This window comes from Grammomys surdaster, unplaced genomic scaffold (assembly GCF_004785775.1).
Source record: "Grammomys surdaster isolate TR1022 unplaced genomic scaffold, NIH_TR_1.0 275, whole genome shotgun sequence".
NCBI lineage: Eukaryota > Metazoa > Chordata > Mammalia > Rodentia > Muridae > Grammomys > Grammomys surdaster.
This window is the reverse complement of record NW_021604716.1, coordinates 1,340,574-1,361,798: the sequence shown is the minus strand read 5'-3', so window position 1 is coordinate 1,361,798 and position 21,225 is coordinate 1,340,574. Positions and strand designations below refer to the sequence as shown.

The window sequence follows — 21,225 nt, the reverse complement described above, 5'->3', positions numbered from 1 at the left end:
CAACAAGAACAATAAGAAGAATGCGATCCAGGGAAGGGGACAGGGTGGGAACACCACTTGAGTATTTACCAAGATACTTTCTTCTTGCCCTTTTTAAAAACAGAAACAGAAGGAGCACAGCCCCTGGCGGGACACCTTACACTGGATGATGAGTCTGCGGTGCTCATCCCGAGAGTCCTCCATGGTATAGAGAGTCTGCTTGGTGATGCTACTCAGGTCCACATTCCTCCAGTCCTCCAGCATCTGGAACGTGATGTCTGCACTGTGGATCACTGTTCGCGATGCCTGAAATCCAATCCAACCAACTTGTCAGCACATAGGCTGTCGGGTTAAAAGCCCTCCTCTGCGCCCCCATGTACTTATAGCATTTTGTAAACTACTCTGGAATCCAGGGAAACTCAATTTCAAGAAATAATACCATAGCTCAGAAGACTCAGAGAGGCAGTCTTTCTTCCTGAGGCTCCCTCCTCTCTCTGCTTTTTGTCCATGAGGAGAACTGGGCCAGGCCACACCCTGCTCTTGTTCCCAACCCCTTTTGGTCATGACCCCCAACAGTGGGGGACAGAGGCACGGAGATCTGTCAGCTTCCTCAGTGAGCTGGTAACAAGGAGTTCTGTGTTTAATAACCAGTGTGCCTGTAGTGGCACAGAGTTGACAGGACCACACTGAGGGACTGCTACACAGAGATACCACTCTGGCTATCCTGGGCCTAACTGATACCCAGAAACTTCACAATGTATATTTCTTCACACAATTGTTATTATCATGCATTTTGGATTCTTATTCTTTGTTTTGATTTTTTTATATATAATTAGGATAGTGAAACAAATGTGACTAAGGTAGAGATGATAGGAGACATAAGGGGTGTGTATGTGTGTGTGTGCGCGCGCGTGCGCGCACACGCGTGTGCATGTGTGTATGTGTGTGCCTTTCAAAACCATAACTTCTCCAGCAAACCACTGTTAGTGAACTAAAATCCACAAGCTGGAACAGTGCTAACAATGGAACTATGTCTATGATTATTTCTTTTACTCATGTATTTTAAAAATGTTTTTAAATAATTTTTTTTGTAAAAACTGAAAGCATTGTGGGCATCATCCTTGGTTGCTAAGGCTTGTGAACTTCCAGGTAACCATAACTATATCCAGGTGGAGGTAACTCTACCCTGGCCATCTTCTGTTTAAGAACAAGTAAAATCCCACCGAAATAACTGCAACACTCTCTGAAGGCCAAAGCCATCCAGGATGTCTGAGATACTTAGACTGTCTGGATATTTGAACACATCAGCCTCAAATGTTGGGTAGGTGTGCTGAATTCAAGCACACCTGGGTCAGACCTCAGCTTTGCTGTTTGTGGCCTGTGCTTATACCCTGGTCTGATGGTCTGTGAAACAGATATACAGTAGGACCTGTCTCTGATATTCCTCCTGGTGCTTCTCATGATGGCTCTAAAGTGTGATGCATAGACTGGAAGCCAGGCTCTACATAAGTGGCTGTAGTTGTGGAGGTTGGCTTGTTCTGCACTGACTGGGCAGACACCTCGGAGCCTTGGCGCATTGTGTTCCCATAGACTGGAATGAATTGCCGACTTGCCCCAGCATCCCGGCTGTCCTGATGCCCTAGCATCCCAGCTGTCCTGATGCTCCAGGCTCAGTGTGACACCCATTTTATCTCTGTTAAATATAAATGCTATTCTATACCTTTTCTCTATAATATGCACACTTATTAATTTGTTGACTGACCGAGGGCTTGACTGGTTGATTGATTGACTCACTTGCTTTCCTGATGAAGGTAGGTACAACTGAGCATAGTATCTGACTCACAGCAAGTACTCAAAAGATTTTGCGAACTGAGTGACTGAGATATGAAAGCCAAGTTGCCTGCCTGACTGATGTATCTGAGAGAGCCTAGCTGTATAGAAGAGCCTTTGGCTGGATCTTGTTTAATTTGACTTACTCTGTGTATTTGTTTAGAAAAGCTCATTGGTTTATTAGCTCAAGTGTACCACAGTGTTTCATTCCTAGAATTAATACCAGTCCAGAGTTCTAGCTGGTCCAGAAATGTGTCTGGGAGCTGTCCAGTGAGGTTGGAAATGTGATATCTGCTGACTGAATTACATACTCTGCGTGTGAAAGGTGGCGTGTGTTTGTGCGCGTGTGTGTGTGTGTGTGTGCGTGTGTACATGTGTATATGTAGAAGTATATACATGAATACACAAACGCACTTGCCATATGTGAATGTAGGTATGGGAGTCAATGTCTATATGTGCATTAAAGTAAAATCCATCCTAGAGTATCTGAGCCCCAGAGAGAAACATCAAAAATCACATGTATATTGTCAGGTAGGTTTAAGCCTCCAAGCAAAAAGAGAGCGAAAGCCAGGCTGGCACACAGTCTCTGAAACACAGGACAAGAAGTGCTTCTTGGTTTTCCTAATAATCATGTTCTTCCCTGAGCTCCATCCTTCTGTCAGACTGTCCAGTCCCCAGATCAATGCCCAGGACTTGCCTTTGTCACAGCTGCCCCAATCTAGAAGGGGTTCTCTCTGTTTCCAAGCCATCCCATGTGCCTTCTGTGACAGGCAGGAAGAGTGAGGATTCCAAGGGGGTGTCTTCCTGGAACCACTCTCAGTTAGAACCCCTTCCTCCCACCGAACACGGTATAACCAGGATTTCCCCGAGAGCCAGAGGGCACTGTATGGGAGTGGCTGCCAATCTGAACATGTAAAGGCAGTTGAAATTCTCTCTCAACTACGACAGAGAATTGGGAAGAGGAGGAAAGGCCATCCGTGCCAAATGCTGACTACCACCCAGGTTACATGATACTCTGGGCAAGCTGCTGCTTCTCGAAGGGTTCTTACTTGTAATTAGGATGATCAGGTGCCATACTAAGTGGGACCATTGGCATCTACTGGGGAGAGAGACCAAGGGTGTTGCATCTCTAAGTGTCAACAGTAGTTGACAAATCCAGTAATTTATTTCAAGAAAACACAAACTTGGGGACCCAGGTCATGTCTGAAAGGTTCAGGGGCAATTGATGTTAGAAAGGACTGTGTAAATAGTTACAACTTTAGCCTCGGGCTGAGGTTTTAAGTTTCTTATGTATAGAGACTGAGCACAATGCAGAGAGAGCCCTGATATGTAACTGGATTGATGCCACAGGAAGTTATCTTTATAGATGTAGGTCCTGTCCTACCTGGCACAGATGGTTCAGCGATGTTTGCCTTCTCAGGATTTGGGAAAACCTCCTTGATACTGCAACAAGAAAACAGGAAGCTAGCAACTTTGGCATGCTTGGTATTCCAACCTCAGATTTCTCCAGAAGCCGATTTCAAAGAGTAGTTCCCATTTTCTAACTGTGCCTCGTCAATCTTTCTCTGTTTTTAGGGACTTACTGGCTGACTCCTGCTCCTGCCTCTTGTTCTGTTTTGGCTCCAGCAGCCGGTTCCTAATGATGCTATTTGGGGTACAGATTTCAGAGTCATGCACAAGCCACGCTCGCAGGTGTGAGAAATGGTGGTGCCAATCAACCGTGAGTAAAAGCAATTATCCACTTGTCTTTCATTCTGCTAATTGCAAGTTCAACCACCGCTTCCCAGATAATCACAGGACTCAAACGAAAGCTTTGAAGAAGCCCCCTTTAAAACTTAAGTGTGTCCCGTCGGAACGGTGACGGACCTCGGTGCTGTATGGCTGGAGTGCTGTTGCGGTGGAACCTGGGCTACCCCTGCAAGGGAGCTTGACATTTACCATCTGTCATTTTGCCCAATGGCCTCCTGAACCTGTTTTGATTTAGGAAAGGCTATGTTTGCCTATCTGCTGTAATAGTCTGATTATTTGAAGTAAAGGGAACTTGTATCTTTTTTTTTTTTTAAGAAGTGTGCCTGTTTGTGGTCTTTACTCTTCCACTGGGAAGTTTGCTTCCACTCTCTTGCACATTCACCAACCCCCTCAGGCTCCCTGGGAAAGACCACTTCCTCCAAGTGTGCACAGGTGGAGGGCCCAACCCACCTCCTCCTTGCCACAGATGTTGAGCCAGTTTCGTTTTTTTTGTTTTGTTTTGTTTTGTCGGTGTAATTAAAACGAGCACGGGGCATTCTTCTCATTAATTTCTGAACTGGTCATGAAATAGCCAGAAATTTCTTTAGGATTATTCTAATTTGTACCCAGAGCTGGCTTGGTTTATAAAATAGTGTGTGGGGTTGGAGGAATGGGGGAGGGGGGTCTGTGTGTGTGGGGGGAGGAGTCTGTGTGTGTGTGTGGGGGGAGTCTGTGTGTATGTGTGGGGGGGAGATGAACTTCTAATTTTCCAGGCCGATCAATTGTTAATCCTGCTCCTTAATTACTTTTTCTTTAACTTTGTGATGTGGAATTTAGTGCTGGAGAAAAGAAAAGAACTGAGAGCCGTGAAATAAAGCGGGCTTTATCAATAGGTGATGGGCGCTGCGGGCGGCCTCAAAGCAGGTCTGAAAGGGTTTCTTTGCCTGCAGAGAAAGGGTAATTTGATCCTTCGTCTTCCCCAGGGCAGTTGTTTTAGGCGAAGACTTTCGAGCTGTATTCAAACTGGCCTTTAAGAAACATATTTTAAACCTTGTTTTGCTTAAAAAATTACCTCATCTTCGCTCAGTAGCCACAAATGTGTTATACACACAGAGTCTTCACTACGCACAGACCCATCAGGACAGGGAACAGAACCAGCCTCCTCAGGCTCAGCTAAACGCTGGGGACTACACGGCACTACTTGGCCAAGAAATGATTCATGGCCCCAGCCCTTTTATAAGAAATATTAATTTGGCATTCTAATTAGGCAGAGGATATGTGAGCCTCTTAGGCTAGCTACAGCCTTTTGTGGGCTTCAAGGGAACCTTGGAGCATTGACTTGAGTTTGGTTTGTGGGTCCAAACGTGTGGCTCCCTGGTTCACGTTGTTATCAGACATGAGCCTGGGAGTAAACTCAGTCTTTGCTACTTAGCACCCCTCTAAGTGCCGGTCCCTTCTCTGTGCTGCTGGTGACAAACATTTTACAAGGACTAAATGAGTTCACACATGGGAAGCACTCAGCCTGATTCCTGGCGCTTTGTAGGCAGAGCATTATTTTATCAGTGACTTACTAGAAAGGAGTAGTTTTGAAATGTTGCTCTCACTTTCCTTCTCCTCCCAAGCCCAATGCTTACATTCAAATTTGATGTTTCTCAGGTTTTCCGGGAGGTCATGGAGAGCTACTTTCAGCCACTCGTCCAGCTGCTTGGCAAACTTTCGGATCACCTGAGTTAAGCTACAGAGAGAGAGAGAGAGAGAGAGAGAGAGAGAGAGAGAGAGAGAGAGAAGTTGTAAGAATGTCCTGAGTTTCCAGAGGAATTTATTTCACATAATCCTCCTTTGGCTGCCACCAATAGATGCCGCTGGTCAGAGCCTCCCAAGAGGCACAAGTGTGCAGCCTGTGCCTTTGAAGAGCTGATCGCTTTGGGAGAGGGGCTTACGGGAACCAGTGCCAGTCCATGATGCACAGTGGTTAGTAAAAGCCACTCCAACATGGTGGCATCCAGAATCCCATTTTGGGAAAGTCTTGTGTGAGGGGTGAGGATAGTTACACTTGGCCTAAGAAAGCTGTTTCGGAGCTGACCCCAATCCCTCATGCTTTTCTCCAGTCTTGTGCCAATTTCCAGCCTGGAAGACCCATGTGCAGCATTTGGAGATGCTTGCCCACTTGGCCTAGCAAACTGCTGCCTTCTGTGGGATCTTGGAAGCAACAGCTCATGAAAACAACATTATTTTGCATCTATTTATTCATTTATTTAACTGTGTGTGTGTGTGTGTGTGTGTGCACAAGTGCATGTGCATGTGCACATGCAAAGGCATGCTATAGCACATATGTAGAAGCCAGAGGAAAACTTGAAGGAGCTGCATCTCTCTTTCTACCATCTGGGCCCCTGGGGATTGAACTCATGCTGTCAGACTTGCCTTCGAGAGCCTTTACTGGCTGAGTCTACTTGTTGGCCTAGCAACAGCTTGTTTTAAGTTGAAAAAAAAAAAAAGCCCCATTATGGATGGACTTTGAAACCAGAGTATATTTTGAGGATGGAAAAGAGAGAGAAGGCCTTATACCCAAGAAGCAGCCAAGGGGCAGTAAGATCCAGTGTGCGATGGGGAAACATTAGACACCATTTTCAGACTCCACATGAAAACCATGTGCTTGTGGCCTCAGATCCACTTTCTTTCCGGGTATTGCCAGACTCAGAGGCCTCTCCTCAGGGTGACTGTCCATACCACCCTGACCCAGGACCAGCCACTTCCTCTGCCCTGGCTCACGTGTCCTCAGCCTGTCAGACCACAGTCACTGACCTCCACAGCTGTTCCTGACATTCCTCTGCTTTAACCCACTCGTGTCTTTAGTGACCAGTTAGTCCTAGCCCTCTCTACAACCCTCACCCCTGCAGTCCCTGCCCTCCTTCCCATACAGATGGGATGGCACAAATGACAGCATGGTTGCCATTCCACTTTCTCTGCACAAGCCATGTAGCTTCTCTAACAGAATCAGGGAGGCACCTTCCTCTCATCCTAAGGCTAAACCCTTCAGCCTTTCCTACTTCTCAGGGACATTGCATGACTGTCCCTTCTCTTGTGAATTCAGCTCTCCTTCTGGGTTGGACCATTCCTCTAGTGCTTTGATGGCATTCAAGAATGACTCATTTTGCAAAAAGGAAACTTCTGTTATTTAAAAAAGAAAGGCAGGTTCCTAACTCCTCTTCCTGTCCCTAGTCGGTCCTCTGGAGCTTATTGCCTCTTACTGTTTGATTGGTTGGTTGGTTTGGTTTTGGTTTCTTAAGGTAAAGGTGTTTTATTTTTGTTGTTGTTTGAGACAGGGAGGATCCCACCATGTAACCCTGGCTAGCCTAGAACTTCCAACATAGACCAAGCTGGCCTTGAACTCAAAGAGACTCACCTGCCTCTGCCTCCTGAACGCTGGATTAAAGGTGCACGCCACACACAGCCTTCACTGTTTCTCTCTGGGTGCAGTTACCTTGCGCAGCCTCCACCTTTGCTGTTCTCTCCTTCCCCAGATCCTTGTGTGGCGTCTATCATTTTCTTTGTCCTGTGGTTCAAAGTCACCTCCCCAGAGCAACCTTTCCTGTCACCTTAACACTTTCCCACGACTGTCGTTTGCTGATCCCGTTCCCCTCCTTCAGTTTTGATAGTTTACATGTGTGGATGTTTTGCATGCATGTACGTCTCTGTACCACATACATGTAATGCCTACAGTTCTCACAAGGTGGCACTGTAGTTACTATGGGTTGTCAGCCAACATGTGGGTGCTAGGAATTGAACCAAGGTCCTGCGGAAGAGCAGCCAGGGCTCCTTAACTGCTGAGCCATCTCTCCATCCCACAACCTGATGAATTTTAAATGTAATTCAGTACTGCATGACTTTAGCAATGTAGTACATTTGTTTACTTATGTCCTACCCTCCGCTGCCCCCACTAACTCGATGTAGAATTCCAGGAGGGCAGGGGCTTACTTTTTATGACTGTATTTCCCAGGGCAATCAATAAATACCTAATGAAAATGGAATGTGGGGGAAACCTTCAAAAATGGAGGAGTGAGGGAGATGGCTCTGTGGGCAAAGGGCATGTGCTACAAACACGAGGACCTAAGTGTGACCTCCAGAGCTCTACAGAAGGCTGGATACGGACGTGCACATCTGTAACCCCAGTGCTTCTAACAGCAGGATGGGAGGTGGAGACAGGAGGACCCCTGGAAGCCTACGGGAACACCAGTCCAGTGTCCACAGCACTGAACAACAGGGGACCAGCAGAGGCTGTCCACCCACTGGACTCCACGTGTGTGCCGTGACAGATACATATGTGCTGCTCACATATTCATGCTTGTACATATACAGAGTACACACACACACACACACACACATACACACACACACACACACGTTAAGCCCCCCAGCCGCTTCGCTGCCTTCTTTGTTCTCATGTGTCCCGTTCCCTAGGCAGCACAATCCATCTAAGCAGCGGAGTCCATGAGGTCACCTTGCTTTCCGGCTCCCCCAGCATGGCAGTAGCTGCTTCACTCTATCCGCCCCCAGCATCACTGGGCGCTCCCTGTAGCTGCTCCTCAGCCAGAGCTTGACGCTCTCTGCCCAACCATTATAGCTCCAGTTCTGGAGGATTAGAGCCCTCATTTCAATTCTTCTTCAGACTTCCATGGGCGGGCACCTGGTGCATTCGCTTGTGGCATGGAAAATTCAGCCGGTATTCCAATTCCCCACTTCTTGTAAAGGCATCTTTTAGTTTATTCGAATCAATGATATGCATGTCGCGTGTAAGACATACCATCCAACCTCCCAAGCTTTCTCCATTCAGTTGAGAGCCTCTCATCTCTTGGCATCCTGTGACGGGTTCTCAGGGACATCCCACACTGCTGTGATCCATTTCTCCCTTGTAGTGTTGTTTATTCTGTTCTTCTGTCCTATGTGCTTCCTGCAAGGACTTCAGGCCTGATCCAGTGTGGCCACAGTTTTCTGCTTAGTCCAGGAAACCTTGCAAGTGACCCCTATGGTTCATCGACCAGGAGGCTGTCCATGGCTCAGTGTTTCTCTGTTAGTGTGCAGTTAGATGTGCCATCATAGACTCTTGTCCCTTTTTGGCAAGGGCTGCAGATTTTTTTTACCTCCAAATGACTACCTAAGTGCATCCAATATGATCCATTTTCTTCTGCCACCATCTCTAACCTGGGCTCCAACATTAACTCCCCAGGCACCCTGCTACTTACTATCTACCGTACCTCCATCTCAGTGCGGGATGAAGGGACCATTTCCCTCAGGGTGCTGATTCGTGTCTCCCTCAGGTTATAGGTCCTCATTGCCTTCCTCTGTCCTGAGAATGAAGCCTCAAATCCTCACCCTAGTCCTCGAGGCACATACACTCTCTCTCTCTGGCCCTACTTTGCTCTGTCTTGGGTCCCCCTGGCCTCTGCCTGGTTAGTCCCTTCCACCTACGACCTTTGTCCTTCAGGTGCTTTGCACCAAGAACATCTCTTTAACTCATGGGCTCAGCTCCTCCTCACGCCTCTCATCTCGGGCTGGCTGTTGTACCTGTAAGAGAACCATCTCCAAAGCCCCCAAGACAAGGTGAAAATCTACACTTCCTCCCTCCGGGAGGCTCTGTTGTTGTGTTGGTCAGGTTGTTCTGTCCTGGCTTATGTAAGCATCTGATGACTGCCATCTTTCACTTCACTCTGCTCTCTGGGGGCAGAGGTCAAGGCTCCGTCTGTTTTGCTTATCACTTTATCTTCAGCATCTACCGTAGCACCAGGCAGAGTTGGCATTCGAGAAATGCTTTTTAGATGTAATGAATAAGTAAATGTCTCTTGATCCTCAGACGGATAGAGCCCAGCCGTCCTTCACAAGGCCCCGCGCAGCCTCCGTCTCCCTCATCCCATGACCTCTGCTTGCAGCTGCTCGCACACGCTCCTGGCTCACCCCATTTCAGCAGCACTGACTGCCCCCTTCATGTTTTTCTAACGCCTCAAGCCCTTGCCCACTTTGCACACGCTAGCCCCTCTACCTAATACATTCTTGCCCTAGATAATGGACAATCCCTTTCCCTTACTGATCACTTGACTGCAGTATTTCAAGTCACTGGTCTCTCCCCATCCTGAGATCCTGTGCTGACCTCAATCCTACCGTGTGACAGAAAACAAAAACCACTCTGACTTCCAGGATGAAAGTTAACGACAGGAGATGCTGTAAGGCTGGAACAGGGAGCATTGTTTGGACATTGTAATAAGCTGGGCTTATTACAGAGAGAGGCCCAGGCACGAGCAGGAGCAGGATCGATGCACTAATGTCAGATTAGAATGTCCTAGAGGCAGAGCCAGCAGGCGTTTCTGAGGAGTGGAGGTATGTGGCAGAGGAAGGAAGTGAGTCTTCCTGAAGGAAAGTGGAGCTAGGCACCATGCCTCACCAGGGGCCTGGTCCACAGAGGTGCCTCCTTAGCCCTGAAGGAAGGATGAACCCCAAACATTCAGGGTGTCATAAAGGCAGGCCCACATGGCTTGTCATCCACAGACTGGGGCTGAATTCTAAGTAGGACAACTTCTCAGAATCCACGACTGCCCTCCACAGAGGGCCTGGCTTTAAAGAAGCGCTGGGTGGCTGCCCAGTGGCAGAGAGGCAGCCTGCCATCCTCCAACCATGCATTGCTGTCTCTGGCATGCAGCCGGAGCTGGGAGCTGGCCTTTGTCTGGAATCAGAAAGAATGCAGCAGCACTGTGGAAGGGACATCTTGCTTCAGGCCATTGTTTGCTTTTATTAAGCATAAAAAAAGTGTGGAGGAACTCAGTCCAGAAAAAACGTTCTATTTGGGGTTTAGAGACTTTTAAAAACATCTCTCTCTCTTCTCTCTCTCTCTCTTTCTCTCTCTCTCTCTTTCTTTCTCTCTCTCTTTCTCTCTCTCTTTCTCTCCCTCCCTCTCTCTCCCCCTCCCTTTCCCTCTCTCTCTGTCTCTCCCCCCCTCTCTCTTTCCTTCTCCCCCTCCTGCTTCTTTGTGTCCCTGTGTGTCTGTCTCTCTGTGTGTGTCTCTGTATGCCTCTCTCTGTGTGTGGTGTGTGTCTGTGTGTGTCTGTGTCTATATGTGTGTTTGTATGTGTGTCTATGTGTGTGCCTGTGTCTCTGTGTGTGTATCTCTCTGTGTGTCTGTGTGTGTCTGTGTGTCTCTCTGTGTGTCTGTGTGTGTGTCTATGTGTGTGTCTGTGTGTGTTTCTGTGTGTGTCTCTGTTTGTATCTCTGAGTATGTGTCTGTGTATCTCTCTCTCTCTGTGTATGTGTATGTTTGTCTATGTGTCTGTGTGTCTCTGTGTGTGTCTGTATGTATGCCTGTGTATATGTATGTATGTCTGTGTGTTTGTATGTGTGTGTGTATGTGTGTCTGCATACACTGTGTGGGCATACTCGTGTGCCATGGTATACATGCTGAGGTCAGAGGGAAACCTCAGGTGTCAGAGTCTATCTTATTTGTCACCTCACACTAGGCCAGCTGGCCCACAGCTTCCAGAGATGCTGCTGTTGCTGTCTTCATTTCCTTTAAGGGCATTGAGATTGCAGAGTAAGCGCCTTGCCCACTGATCCAGCCCTCCAGCCCTCCAGCCCTGGGTCTGGAGTTTTCTAGGAGTTACCTAAACACTGTGGCCACTTCACCGTGGTGTCCATGAGGAGGCAAGGAACTATCTACCAAGCCTGACCACATGGTTACGAATTGGCTCTCCAGCCCTGTCTATGCCACCTCCTGCATGCAGTATCTGCTAAGATCTTCTTGATCTTTCTACACTCATGGGGATCCTCTGTAAGGGATGTCTCCATTCCATGGCCTCTTCTTCCTCACCTCACGCCCTAGACTAGGAGTGGGGCTCAGGCAACACTTCTGTATGGATGGATCTGACAACTGCAGGTCTCAGCCATTCTCCTATGGCTCCTTCAACCCAGAACCTGCACCCTGACATTATTCCGACTCTCAGGGCCCTGAGTCCCCACCAGCTCTGATGTTGTTACAACAGTAAGGATGTGATAATCGCAGGCACCTGCTAATGAGGAAGCAGGCACTAAACACTTCACACATACTTTCTGATTTCATCCTCACCTCACCCTGGGAAGTAGGTATCCTTATTAGTCCTTCCAGAGGAGTGAGAACCGAAGCTCAGAGTTAGGGCATGCAGCAAGAGGCAAGTTCAAGATCAGCTCTGCTTGACTCTTGACTGCCTGCCCCACAGTCTCATAACGGGAAAATACCCATGCTAGGCACTTCAGCTGCCTCATACTTCACCAGCTCCAGTGTCTCTGCCTTTCATTTACCATCTCTTGGTCCTTGGTCTTTGGATTTTTTGTTATTCCTTTGCAATATAATACATACACACATACACACACACACACACACACCTTCTTTTATACCTTCTTTCCTTCTTTAGCTATATCAACTGATAACACTGTTAGTAACTTTTGCCACAATCACCTGGAAGAGGTGGGCAGAACAACTTTGAGACTGACATACCTTTCTTGTAAATAAACGTACATGATACATGTGCATGGCAGCTGCCACCTGTTCACTTCAGCTGTAGTTGGAATAAGGAGGAAGGCCTGAGCCAGTGAGTAGAAAGTTGAGCCTCAATCTGGCCTGTGTTACGAGTGACAATGTCTATTTTCAACTCAACCAAGCACGAGGGCCTTGAGTACTCAGGCAAGCTGAGGAAAAAGTGAATGTATAAAACTGAAAAGGGTCCGTCAGATGGACCCTGATCTTTGATGTAACTTTGCCCTCTTAGCTTAATGAGAAAGGACTGAATTTGTAAGTCTGAGATCATACCAGCACTAGTCTGTAACTTCTAAAAAGTTTCCAAAGGTTTACTGTAAACTTGGTGCAGCAAGCATGATTTGAGATGTGTTTGTTTGTTTGTTTGTTTGTTTGTTTGAGTCAATGTAGCCCTGGCTAGTCTGGATCTCACTATGTAGTCCAGAGTTGGCCTGGAACTCACTGAGTTCCTCCTGCCTCTGTCTCCTGAATGCTGGGATTAGAGGCATGCTCTACCATACCTAATTGTGTTGTAGATATTTAACATTGTCCTCCAGGGTCAAGCATCATGGCTAGCACATTATAGCAATTGATCAACATTAGTTTAGTGAATGAATGCATGAATGAATGAATATCTGAACTCTGGCTATTTTCTTATTTGACATGAAGGCAGATCATTTCAACTCTTAAGCTTCAGCTGCCACCTCTGTAGAGAGAAACATGTCCCCAACAGGAAGGCAAGGCTTAAGAAACTAAGTCTCAAGCAAGTGTAGAAGTTACACAGGGAAGGCCTAAGGCTAAGGCAGAAAGATTGGCTGAGAAAAGAAAGGTCCAACAAGCAGATTTCTAAACTAAGTGCACAGTATTCCAGAAGAAAGTGAATCTAGAGTTACTCTGAAGGTAATCTAGCAACTGCAAAGCCCAAGCCCAGGGAACTCCTGAACAGAAGGAGTCAACTCTTCACATCGACAGCTTAGGAGAAGTGGCACATGCACATTTCTAGGCATAAATCCCAATTACCTCGGTGTCTACTGCTCTAAACTCAGTCAGAAATGATAAAGATGGCAGAGGGATGACTCAGTGAGTAAAGAGCTTGCTACTCAAACATCAAGACCTGAGTTTGGATCCCAAGACCCATATTAAAGCCATGTGTGTGGCACACACGTTCAATCCTAGTACTGGGGATGTGACCACAGGAAGGGGCACTGGGGCTTGCCCACACGCTGGCCTGGCTGAATTGGCAAGTTCTGTATCCAGTGAGAGCCCTTATCTCAAACAATAAGGTGGAGAGTAGTTGAGGAAAATAGCCAACACCAACCTCTGGCTTGCACATGCATGTGCCCACACACAGACACATACATATACAAAGATTATAACATAAAAAAAAGTCAAGAAAAAGAACCTCTAAAGAGAAAACAGTCAATATAACCAGACAACCAACCAGATCTTAAAATAACCATGATATGATTAACACTGGTACAGATCTCATAGGAAAGGCGAACAGTGCACATGGGCAGATGAGAAACCTCAATGGGATTATAAAAATTATTTTATAATGGGATATAAACATTATTTTATAATGGGATATAAAAATTATTTTATAATGGGAGGCAGGGGGCAAGATGGCTCGCAGGTAGAGGTGCTTCCTGCAAAAGCCTTGTGACCTGAGTTCAATCTCCAGGCCACCACATACAAAAGCTTGTATTTTCCTCCAGGCCTATGCAGAACACACATGTACATGCAATAATAATAATAATAATAATAACAATAAATATAAGAATTTGAATAATCAAATGGTTTGTTAGATATGAAAATAAAATTAAGGTATGATAACATCAGTTGCCAAGTTAAGAATCCATGAACTTGAGGATATTTTAGTAAAAATTAACCAATCCAAACTCAAATATAAAAATGAAAAAAACAAGAAAGACTCCCATATTAAGAGTTGGGATAGGCTGGAGAGATGGCTCAGCGGTTAAGAGCACTGACTGCTCTTCCAGAATTCCAGAGTTCCTGAGTTCAATTCCCAGCAACCACATGGTGGCTCACAACCATTTGTAATAGGATTCGATGCCCTCTTCTGGTGTGTTTGAAGACACAGTGTACTCACATACATGCAATAAATAAATAAATCTTTAAAAAGGAATTGTGGGACAATGTCATATGGGTTAACATACTCACTATTGAGATGCCAGGAGGAGAAAACAAAGAAAATAGAGAAGATAGTATCTAGGAGTTTCCCCTAAAGTAATGAAATTACAGTTGATCACAGATCACAAAATGTAGACAGGACCCAAAAACAGAATTATGATAGGTCATTGTCAAACATCTGAAAACCAAAGACAGAAAGAAACTTGAAGTGGTCAAGTAGATGGTGATATTTCCATAGAGGCCTAAAGACCCAGAAAGCACAAATACTCTAGCCAAAGACATGTGCATGGATTTTTAAACTACTGAAAAGAAAAGAAAACACAAAAAACCTTGTCAATCTACAGGATGGGGAGGTAGTCAAAATGCCTTCTATGCAAGCATGGTGCCTGAGTTTGGATCCCAGCAGCCAAGTAAAAGCAGAGGGGCTCACATGTGTTACCCCAGCGCTTGAAATACAGAGATATGAGGATTGCTTCAGCTTACTGGTCAACCAGCCTAGCCATAACAAGTAGGCCCTAAGTTCAGTGAGAGACACTGTCCCAAAAACTAAGGGAGCGAGTGACTGAAGAAGACACTGATGTTAACCTCTATATGCACATATGTGGGTGTATGGATAAATTTTCTGTTGCTGTGATAAAGCACCATAACCAAGGCAACTTAGAACAAAAGGAATGTGTTTGCCCTTACAGGGCTGAAAGTTGTTAGCTTTAATGGGCGGGGGGGGGGGGAATGTTATAGCAAGCCATGGATGCAGCAGCTGGGTGTTCACATCCTTGATTATAAGCACAAAGCAGAGGGAGCAAACTGGAAGTGACAAGAACCTTTAAGGTCTCAAAAAGGCCATTCTCCATGACATACTTCCTCCAATAACGTCACACCTCCGGAACCTCCCCAAATAGCACCACCAACTGGGACCAAGTGTTCAAATACATGATCCATACCCTCACCCATATGTGCGCGTTCACGTAGAACACACACAACTTGTCAATACAGCATTGAACCCAGTGAGAAAACTTCTCAGCAGTGAAGGACACACACACACACACACACACACACACACACAGACACACACACACACACACACACACAGAGAGAGAGAGAGAGAGAGAGAGAGAGAGAGAGAGAGAGAGAGAGAGAACCTGAAAGTAGTCATCACAGTCATCACTGCAAGACTTGCAATATAAAAAGTGTAAAGGAGATTACACAGACAGCATAACTTACCCCATAAAAATCAGCGATCCTGAGAATGGGAGTGGATATAAAAGACTGGCTTCCGTATGCTCAGCAGTCTAAAAGATTACTGTCTAAGGAGAAAGATTTTGTGTGTGTATGTGTGTGTGTGCACGTGTGTGTGTAAATTTATAACATGTAGAAAAAATGACAACAGCATCAAAAGAGATGCCAATTGAACATTGCTGTCATAAGATTTGTGTGTGTGCATGTGTGTGTCTTTTTTAGACAGGACCTCTCTACTATGTATTCCTGGCTGTCCTGGCCCTCACTATGTAGACCATGGTGACTCAAACTCACAGAGATTCACCTGCCTCTGTCTCTGGAGTGCTGGGATTAAAGGTGTGCACTATCACATCCAGCTAAAATTCTTATACTAATTTAAAGCAATGATTGCTTTTTTAAAAAAGATATATAAATAACAAACTAGTTGTGGGGATAGCTAGAATGATAAAACACAGCCCCACACCAGATACATGAAGACATTTTGGACAGAACCAGTGAGGCTAAGACAACTAGCAAGAAGGACGACTGGAATGAACCATGTGGCCTCATTAAATGTAAAGGCCTATGTGGGGGTGGGGGGTGGGAATCAGCAGCTTAGATAAATGAACACTCCAGACCCCACTCTGTACTAGACATAAGACCAACGTCTGAGCAGACTGGCTGAGGAGTGAGCTAGAAAAGGCAGCGTTCTTTAAAATGCTCTAGTACACATGTTACTGCCAAAGCAAACTGCCGACCAAGAACTGTTACCAGGGACAACATCTACTGTGAATAACACAAATGTTATAACTTACATGTGTGAGAATGTGTGCAAGCAGACAGAACATCCCAATTTAAATGTGCTTGATTATACATCTTCACAAATGAGTTTCAAAATGAAGAAACTAACAAATTTATAATTCAAGTTGGAGATGGGAGTCAGTAAAACAAAAGGAGAGAGCATCATTACGGGCAAAGAGAAGATGAACACTGCTGTCAATCAGTTTGGCCTAACAGATGTCTACAGGACACATCACCGAGTGGTCCTGGATGCAGCGTTTTCAGTGTGTGCAGAACACTCACCAACAAGCTCCCTGTTACAGGCTACTAAACAGGCTTAAGTAAACATAAAAGATCTGATATCATGCAATCTGACTACAGGGAAATTAAAATACAAGTTAATAGCAGAATACTATCTTGATAACTCCTAATACTTGAAAGTTAAATATTTCATTTTTAAAATAATCTGTTGATTAAAGAGAAAGTCCTAGGGAAGTCAAACCCCTGGATTATACATTAATACCCAACAAGATGCCGCACAGAGATGCTACCATAAAAACTATTAGAGAGAGTGACTTTAATACCACCTCGTGACAAAAGATTCACACACAAAACTACAGTCATATTCTCATAAAGTAGTAATGGATAGCTGGAGATTGAAGACGTACTGAGGAGAATCCACATAAAATAAAAAATATAAACCATGTTCATGGATTAGAATCAATACTAGTAAGATATTATTTTTCTAGCTTTATCTATAAATTCAAGACAATCTTAATCAAAATCCTACAAGACTTTTAAAAGATTCTGCAAATGTTATATGCCACAGCAAAGGAACAAAAAGAAAAAGAGGAACAAGTCATGTCTCCTATAGCTTTTGAGACTATTATAAAAACAATTATAGCCAAGGCAGTGTGGTATTGGTGGAGGCCAGCCCTTTAGAGGACAGGGATATCACTGAGAGTCTGGGAGTGTGTCTACACACATCAGGCCAACTTTCTACAAAGCAGCTTGGAAACAACAGAAGAAGTTCAGCCTTACAAACAAACGGTATCAGAATACTGGACCATCATCTTTAAAATCCAAAAATAAAAACTTGACCCCTGCACTTCACCTCATATTACAAAACTGAACATCAAAAACCAGGTCTAGTGGTGCCTTCCTGGAGTCACAGCTATGTAAGAGGCTGAAGTGAGAACAGGAACCTGAGACCAACCTGGGGGCAAGCAGGTAATGCAGTGGTAGAAGACGTGCCTATAATCTCTCCTGGCTCCATGGCTTCAGTCTCCAGCAATGCACACAAACACATACACACACACATTCACACACTCATATGAAGTATCATATACTCATACACACATATATACACTCACACATATACTCACACACACTTTACATATGCACACTCACACATACACTTACACACTAACATACACACATGCACATATACTCACATGTACTCTCACACACTCATACATACATACACACACATATACTCATACACATTTACACTTATGTACACTTATACACCCACATATTCACATACACATACTCACACATGCAAATACACTAACACACAGTCATACATGCACATGTACATACATGTACATGCACATGCACACACATGCACACTAACACACCACATACATGTGCACACACACACATGCACATACACACACACACATACATACACCCCTCTATAAAAATCCAGAGGAGTCTTTGCCTTGAAAACAGGGGTTCTTCCGGGTGTCAGTGCAGCATTCACAAACTGTCCGTGTGTCAGGCAACAGAAGCAGTGACAGTGGACTCTCAAGAAGAACTGCTTTAAGCAACAATCTCTAACCACAAATGATACATACAAATCAAGGTGAGTAACAATAGCTCCCAACACTCAGAAAGTTTGAAATGCTCTTTTTAAAATTCTTCTGGCAGAGGGACTGCAAAGGGGAGTCATAAAATAGGTAGGAAATAATAATATTAAAATAGCGCCTATAAAATGCTATGGGACAGAGCTAAAAGAGTGTTATAGAAAATGCTCAGCATGCATGAGGTCCTGGGCTTGTTCCCTAGCATCAGATAAAACTGGGCATGGGTGTGAACATTTGTAAGGTGTGTGTAGTCGGGAGGTGGAAGCAGAGCATCAGAAGCTTGGGGTCATTCTTGGCTACACAGTGAGTTTGAGGCCAGCCTGGACTACTTGAGACCCATTCCATAACTGACTGACTAGCCTAATATCTAGGTAAGCCAGTAGCCCTCTAGGAATTTCTCCTCTACACACATGCCATGTGGCAGAACATATACCCACTCAGAACTAGTAAAGGTGACCTTACTGGAAATAAAGGGCCTTTCTGTCTAGGCTTTTCAGAGAGCACCCTGGGTGAGCCAAGCGGACTCTAACTCATAGGTGTCCCCGTGAGAGACAAGACAAAGATATGGCACAGGAGATGCTAAGTAGATAGGAACAGAAATTACAGCTACAAGCCGAGGGACAGTAAAGACTGCTGGAAAGCACTGAGAACCAGCAGGGGCCTGGGACAGACAGCCCATCCACAGGGCCTCTGTAAGGGCACCACCTGCCAGCACTGTAACCTGGGACTTAATTACAAGAGACACTCAGGAACCTGTGGCCAGGCAAAGAAGAACCCGAAGAGTAGAGTGAGCCTTCTGAGGTAGCATACTCTAAGCTACCCATTTTGTGATCATTTACAACAGCCACAGGAAACTAATATACTCCACCATGTCACCCCTTATGGCACCCCTTGTAGTCAGACAGGAAATTCCAAGAGAATCACTAAAATTCAATATGGTGGAAGCCTACTCTGTTACAAAAAGTTATGAGCTTGTAGGGAATGCCCCCTGAAACAAACAGCCCTGGAAGTGGGAGGTCTTATTTACAGGAGACAGTTGAGAAAGGGGTAGACATGCAGAGGGAGACCATCGCACACTGGGGTGACCTGGAAGGGTAGGGGAGCAGAGTCTTGTGGAAGATACAGCTGGCCAGTGACAACTTCACATCCTGGGGACCAGAGAGACTGCCCCTGCCTTTACTATCCTTCCCTCCTCCTGGTGAGAAAGTTCGAGATTGGTGCCCTAGAAAAGGGCAGCATGGTGGAGAAGGCAGAGACGTGCTCAGTGGACGCACAAGGTGAAGTGGTTTTGTGTGAGGAAAGGGAGGCATAGAATAGTCCGTTCAGTGACAGCACTTCAGTAGGAAAGAAAACTTATGTTCTGTGTCCTAGTGACATGTGAACAGCATGAGATGCCCACCACGGAAATGGTTGTAAACTTTTTGCTGTGTACCATTCTCTGCCTTGGGAAGCTCGTATCATTTTCAGAGTGGAAGTATTTTATTTGCATTCACAACTACAGCCTTTAATTTTGAAAAGTCCATTGTTGATGATCTTTACAAAGGCCCTGTTTACTACAGTAATAGTAAAACAAAACAAAAACCAAATACTAGCCAGTGCCTGGGCTCCTCCCAAAGGAGGAGCCAAGGCCCAGCCGACTCACCTGTCCGGCAATGCCTGCAGCACTGTGGGCATCAGCACCCCGGAGATGGCCTTGTAGAGGATGGAGTCACACACGCCCACGATGTTCACCACCGTGGAGGAGCCTAGCACGGGCAGCATGTGGGGCGGCATCCCTTGCCAAAAGTGCAGAAGGAAACTTTGAACCTGCATTGACCCACAGAGAGAAGAGGGTTCAGACCGAGCCGTCCGTACCTGCAGAGCCTTGCTATTCCACCTCCACAGCACGGGTGGCAGGGCAGTACCTTCATCTACTTCCCCCATGACAGTGGGATGCTGTGAGGACTTGTGCCCACTGGCCACACTCACAGCATGCCCACTGCTAAACACCTGTCTGCCCCTGCAGCCTGGTGTCAGGCTTCCTTGCTGTGAGCTGAGTTAAGGAGAGAGGACCAGACAGGTTTTGTTGTTATTGTTTTGTTTGTTTTTTAAAAGGTCAGAACACAAGCACCCATTGTTCTTTCAGTCCCCTGGTGGCTCCTGGGTGCTCTGGGAAGGAAGGAGAAACATGTAGTAGTTACAGATGTAGAGGCAAGAAGTGTCTCCTACCTGCAAAATTCCCTAAATTCAAATATATGTACCCCACACCCAGACAAAGTGCAAGGAACTTCTCACATTCCAAACTCCCATTTTCACAAAGGGCCTGGTGTCATTATGAAGCTATAGGTGGTGACAGCATCGCAGTAAGCCACAGGGGCACGCGGAACACCTGTGATTGGCCTTTTCCTGTATCACCAAGACACGGAGCAGTACTCTGCTGGGTACTCAGGATGGAGCCGCCTAAAGGCGTGATACACCAAGCAGGGACTTGGAGAAGCAAATGGCTGAGTGGATGTCCCAAGAAGAGTATGTCTTGGCGACCCCACTTCCATGACTTTTAGGATATGGTTTGAAGGTAGAGGGATGAGACGGGGGTGGGGACAGAAAATGGTACGTTAATATACACAGTATCATCCCTAAATTGAGGAGCCCATCACGAAGCTGGGATCATCCAACCCTGGGTTTTTATAGCGAGCTGACTTGAGTCCTGGGTTATGCATCCTGCTTCTTACTCTACAAAACGGGCACTCTCGGGCTCCACATGGGGCATTTCCCATGTTGTTGATTCCTATAAATCCATACTAATTCAGCTTGGGAGATGTAACCTGACCCTTTCACCTTAGTGCTGTGGACCTGGTCTTTCTTTCTTTTCCTTTCTTTTCTTTGTTCTTTTCTTCTCTTCTTCCTTTCTTCCTTACCTTTCTTTTTTCTTCCTTCCCTTCCTTTCTTCCCTTCCTTCCTTCCTTCCTTCCTTCCTTCCTTCCTTCCTTTCCTTCTTTCCTTGCTTTCTTTTTAGAGCCTACCCCCTGGGAACCAGAAATGTCACAGAGTTCTCCCATATGACCCTGCTGCTGATCATAGAACTGAGCATCTTTACTCCCACTTACAGAGTTCCTAAGTTCATCACCCAGAGCAGAGCAGCAATCCAAAAGAAGAGGCAGAGCA

General features: G+C 45.7%; 1 protein-coding gene across 2 annotated transcripts in view; it reads right to left on the bottom strand.

Annotated features, from left to right (window-relative positions):
• Rfx4 (regulatory factor X4) overlaps positions 1-21,225 on the bottom strand; it is a 132,269-nt gene that overhangs the window by 41,754 nt on the left and 69,290 nt on the right. For both annotated transcript variants that reach the window (XM_028776974.1, XM_028776976.1), the window contains 4 exons: positions 19,724-19,887; positions 5,172-5,272; positions 3,194-3,252; positions 141-285 (listed from right to left, as the gene is read on the bottom strand). In XM_028776974.1, the coding sequence (XP_028632807.1) occupies positions 141-285; positions 3,194-3,252; positions 5,172-5,272; positions 19,724-19,887 (469 nt within the window). The remainder of the gene's footprint in view (positions 1-140; positions 286-3,193; positions 3,253-5,171; positions 5,273-19,723; positions 19,888-21,225) is intronic.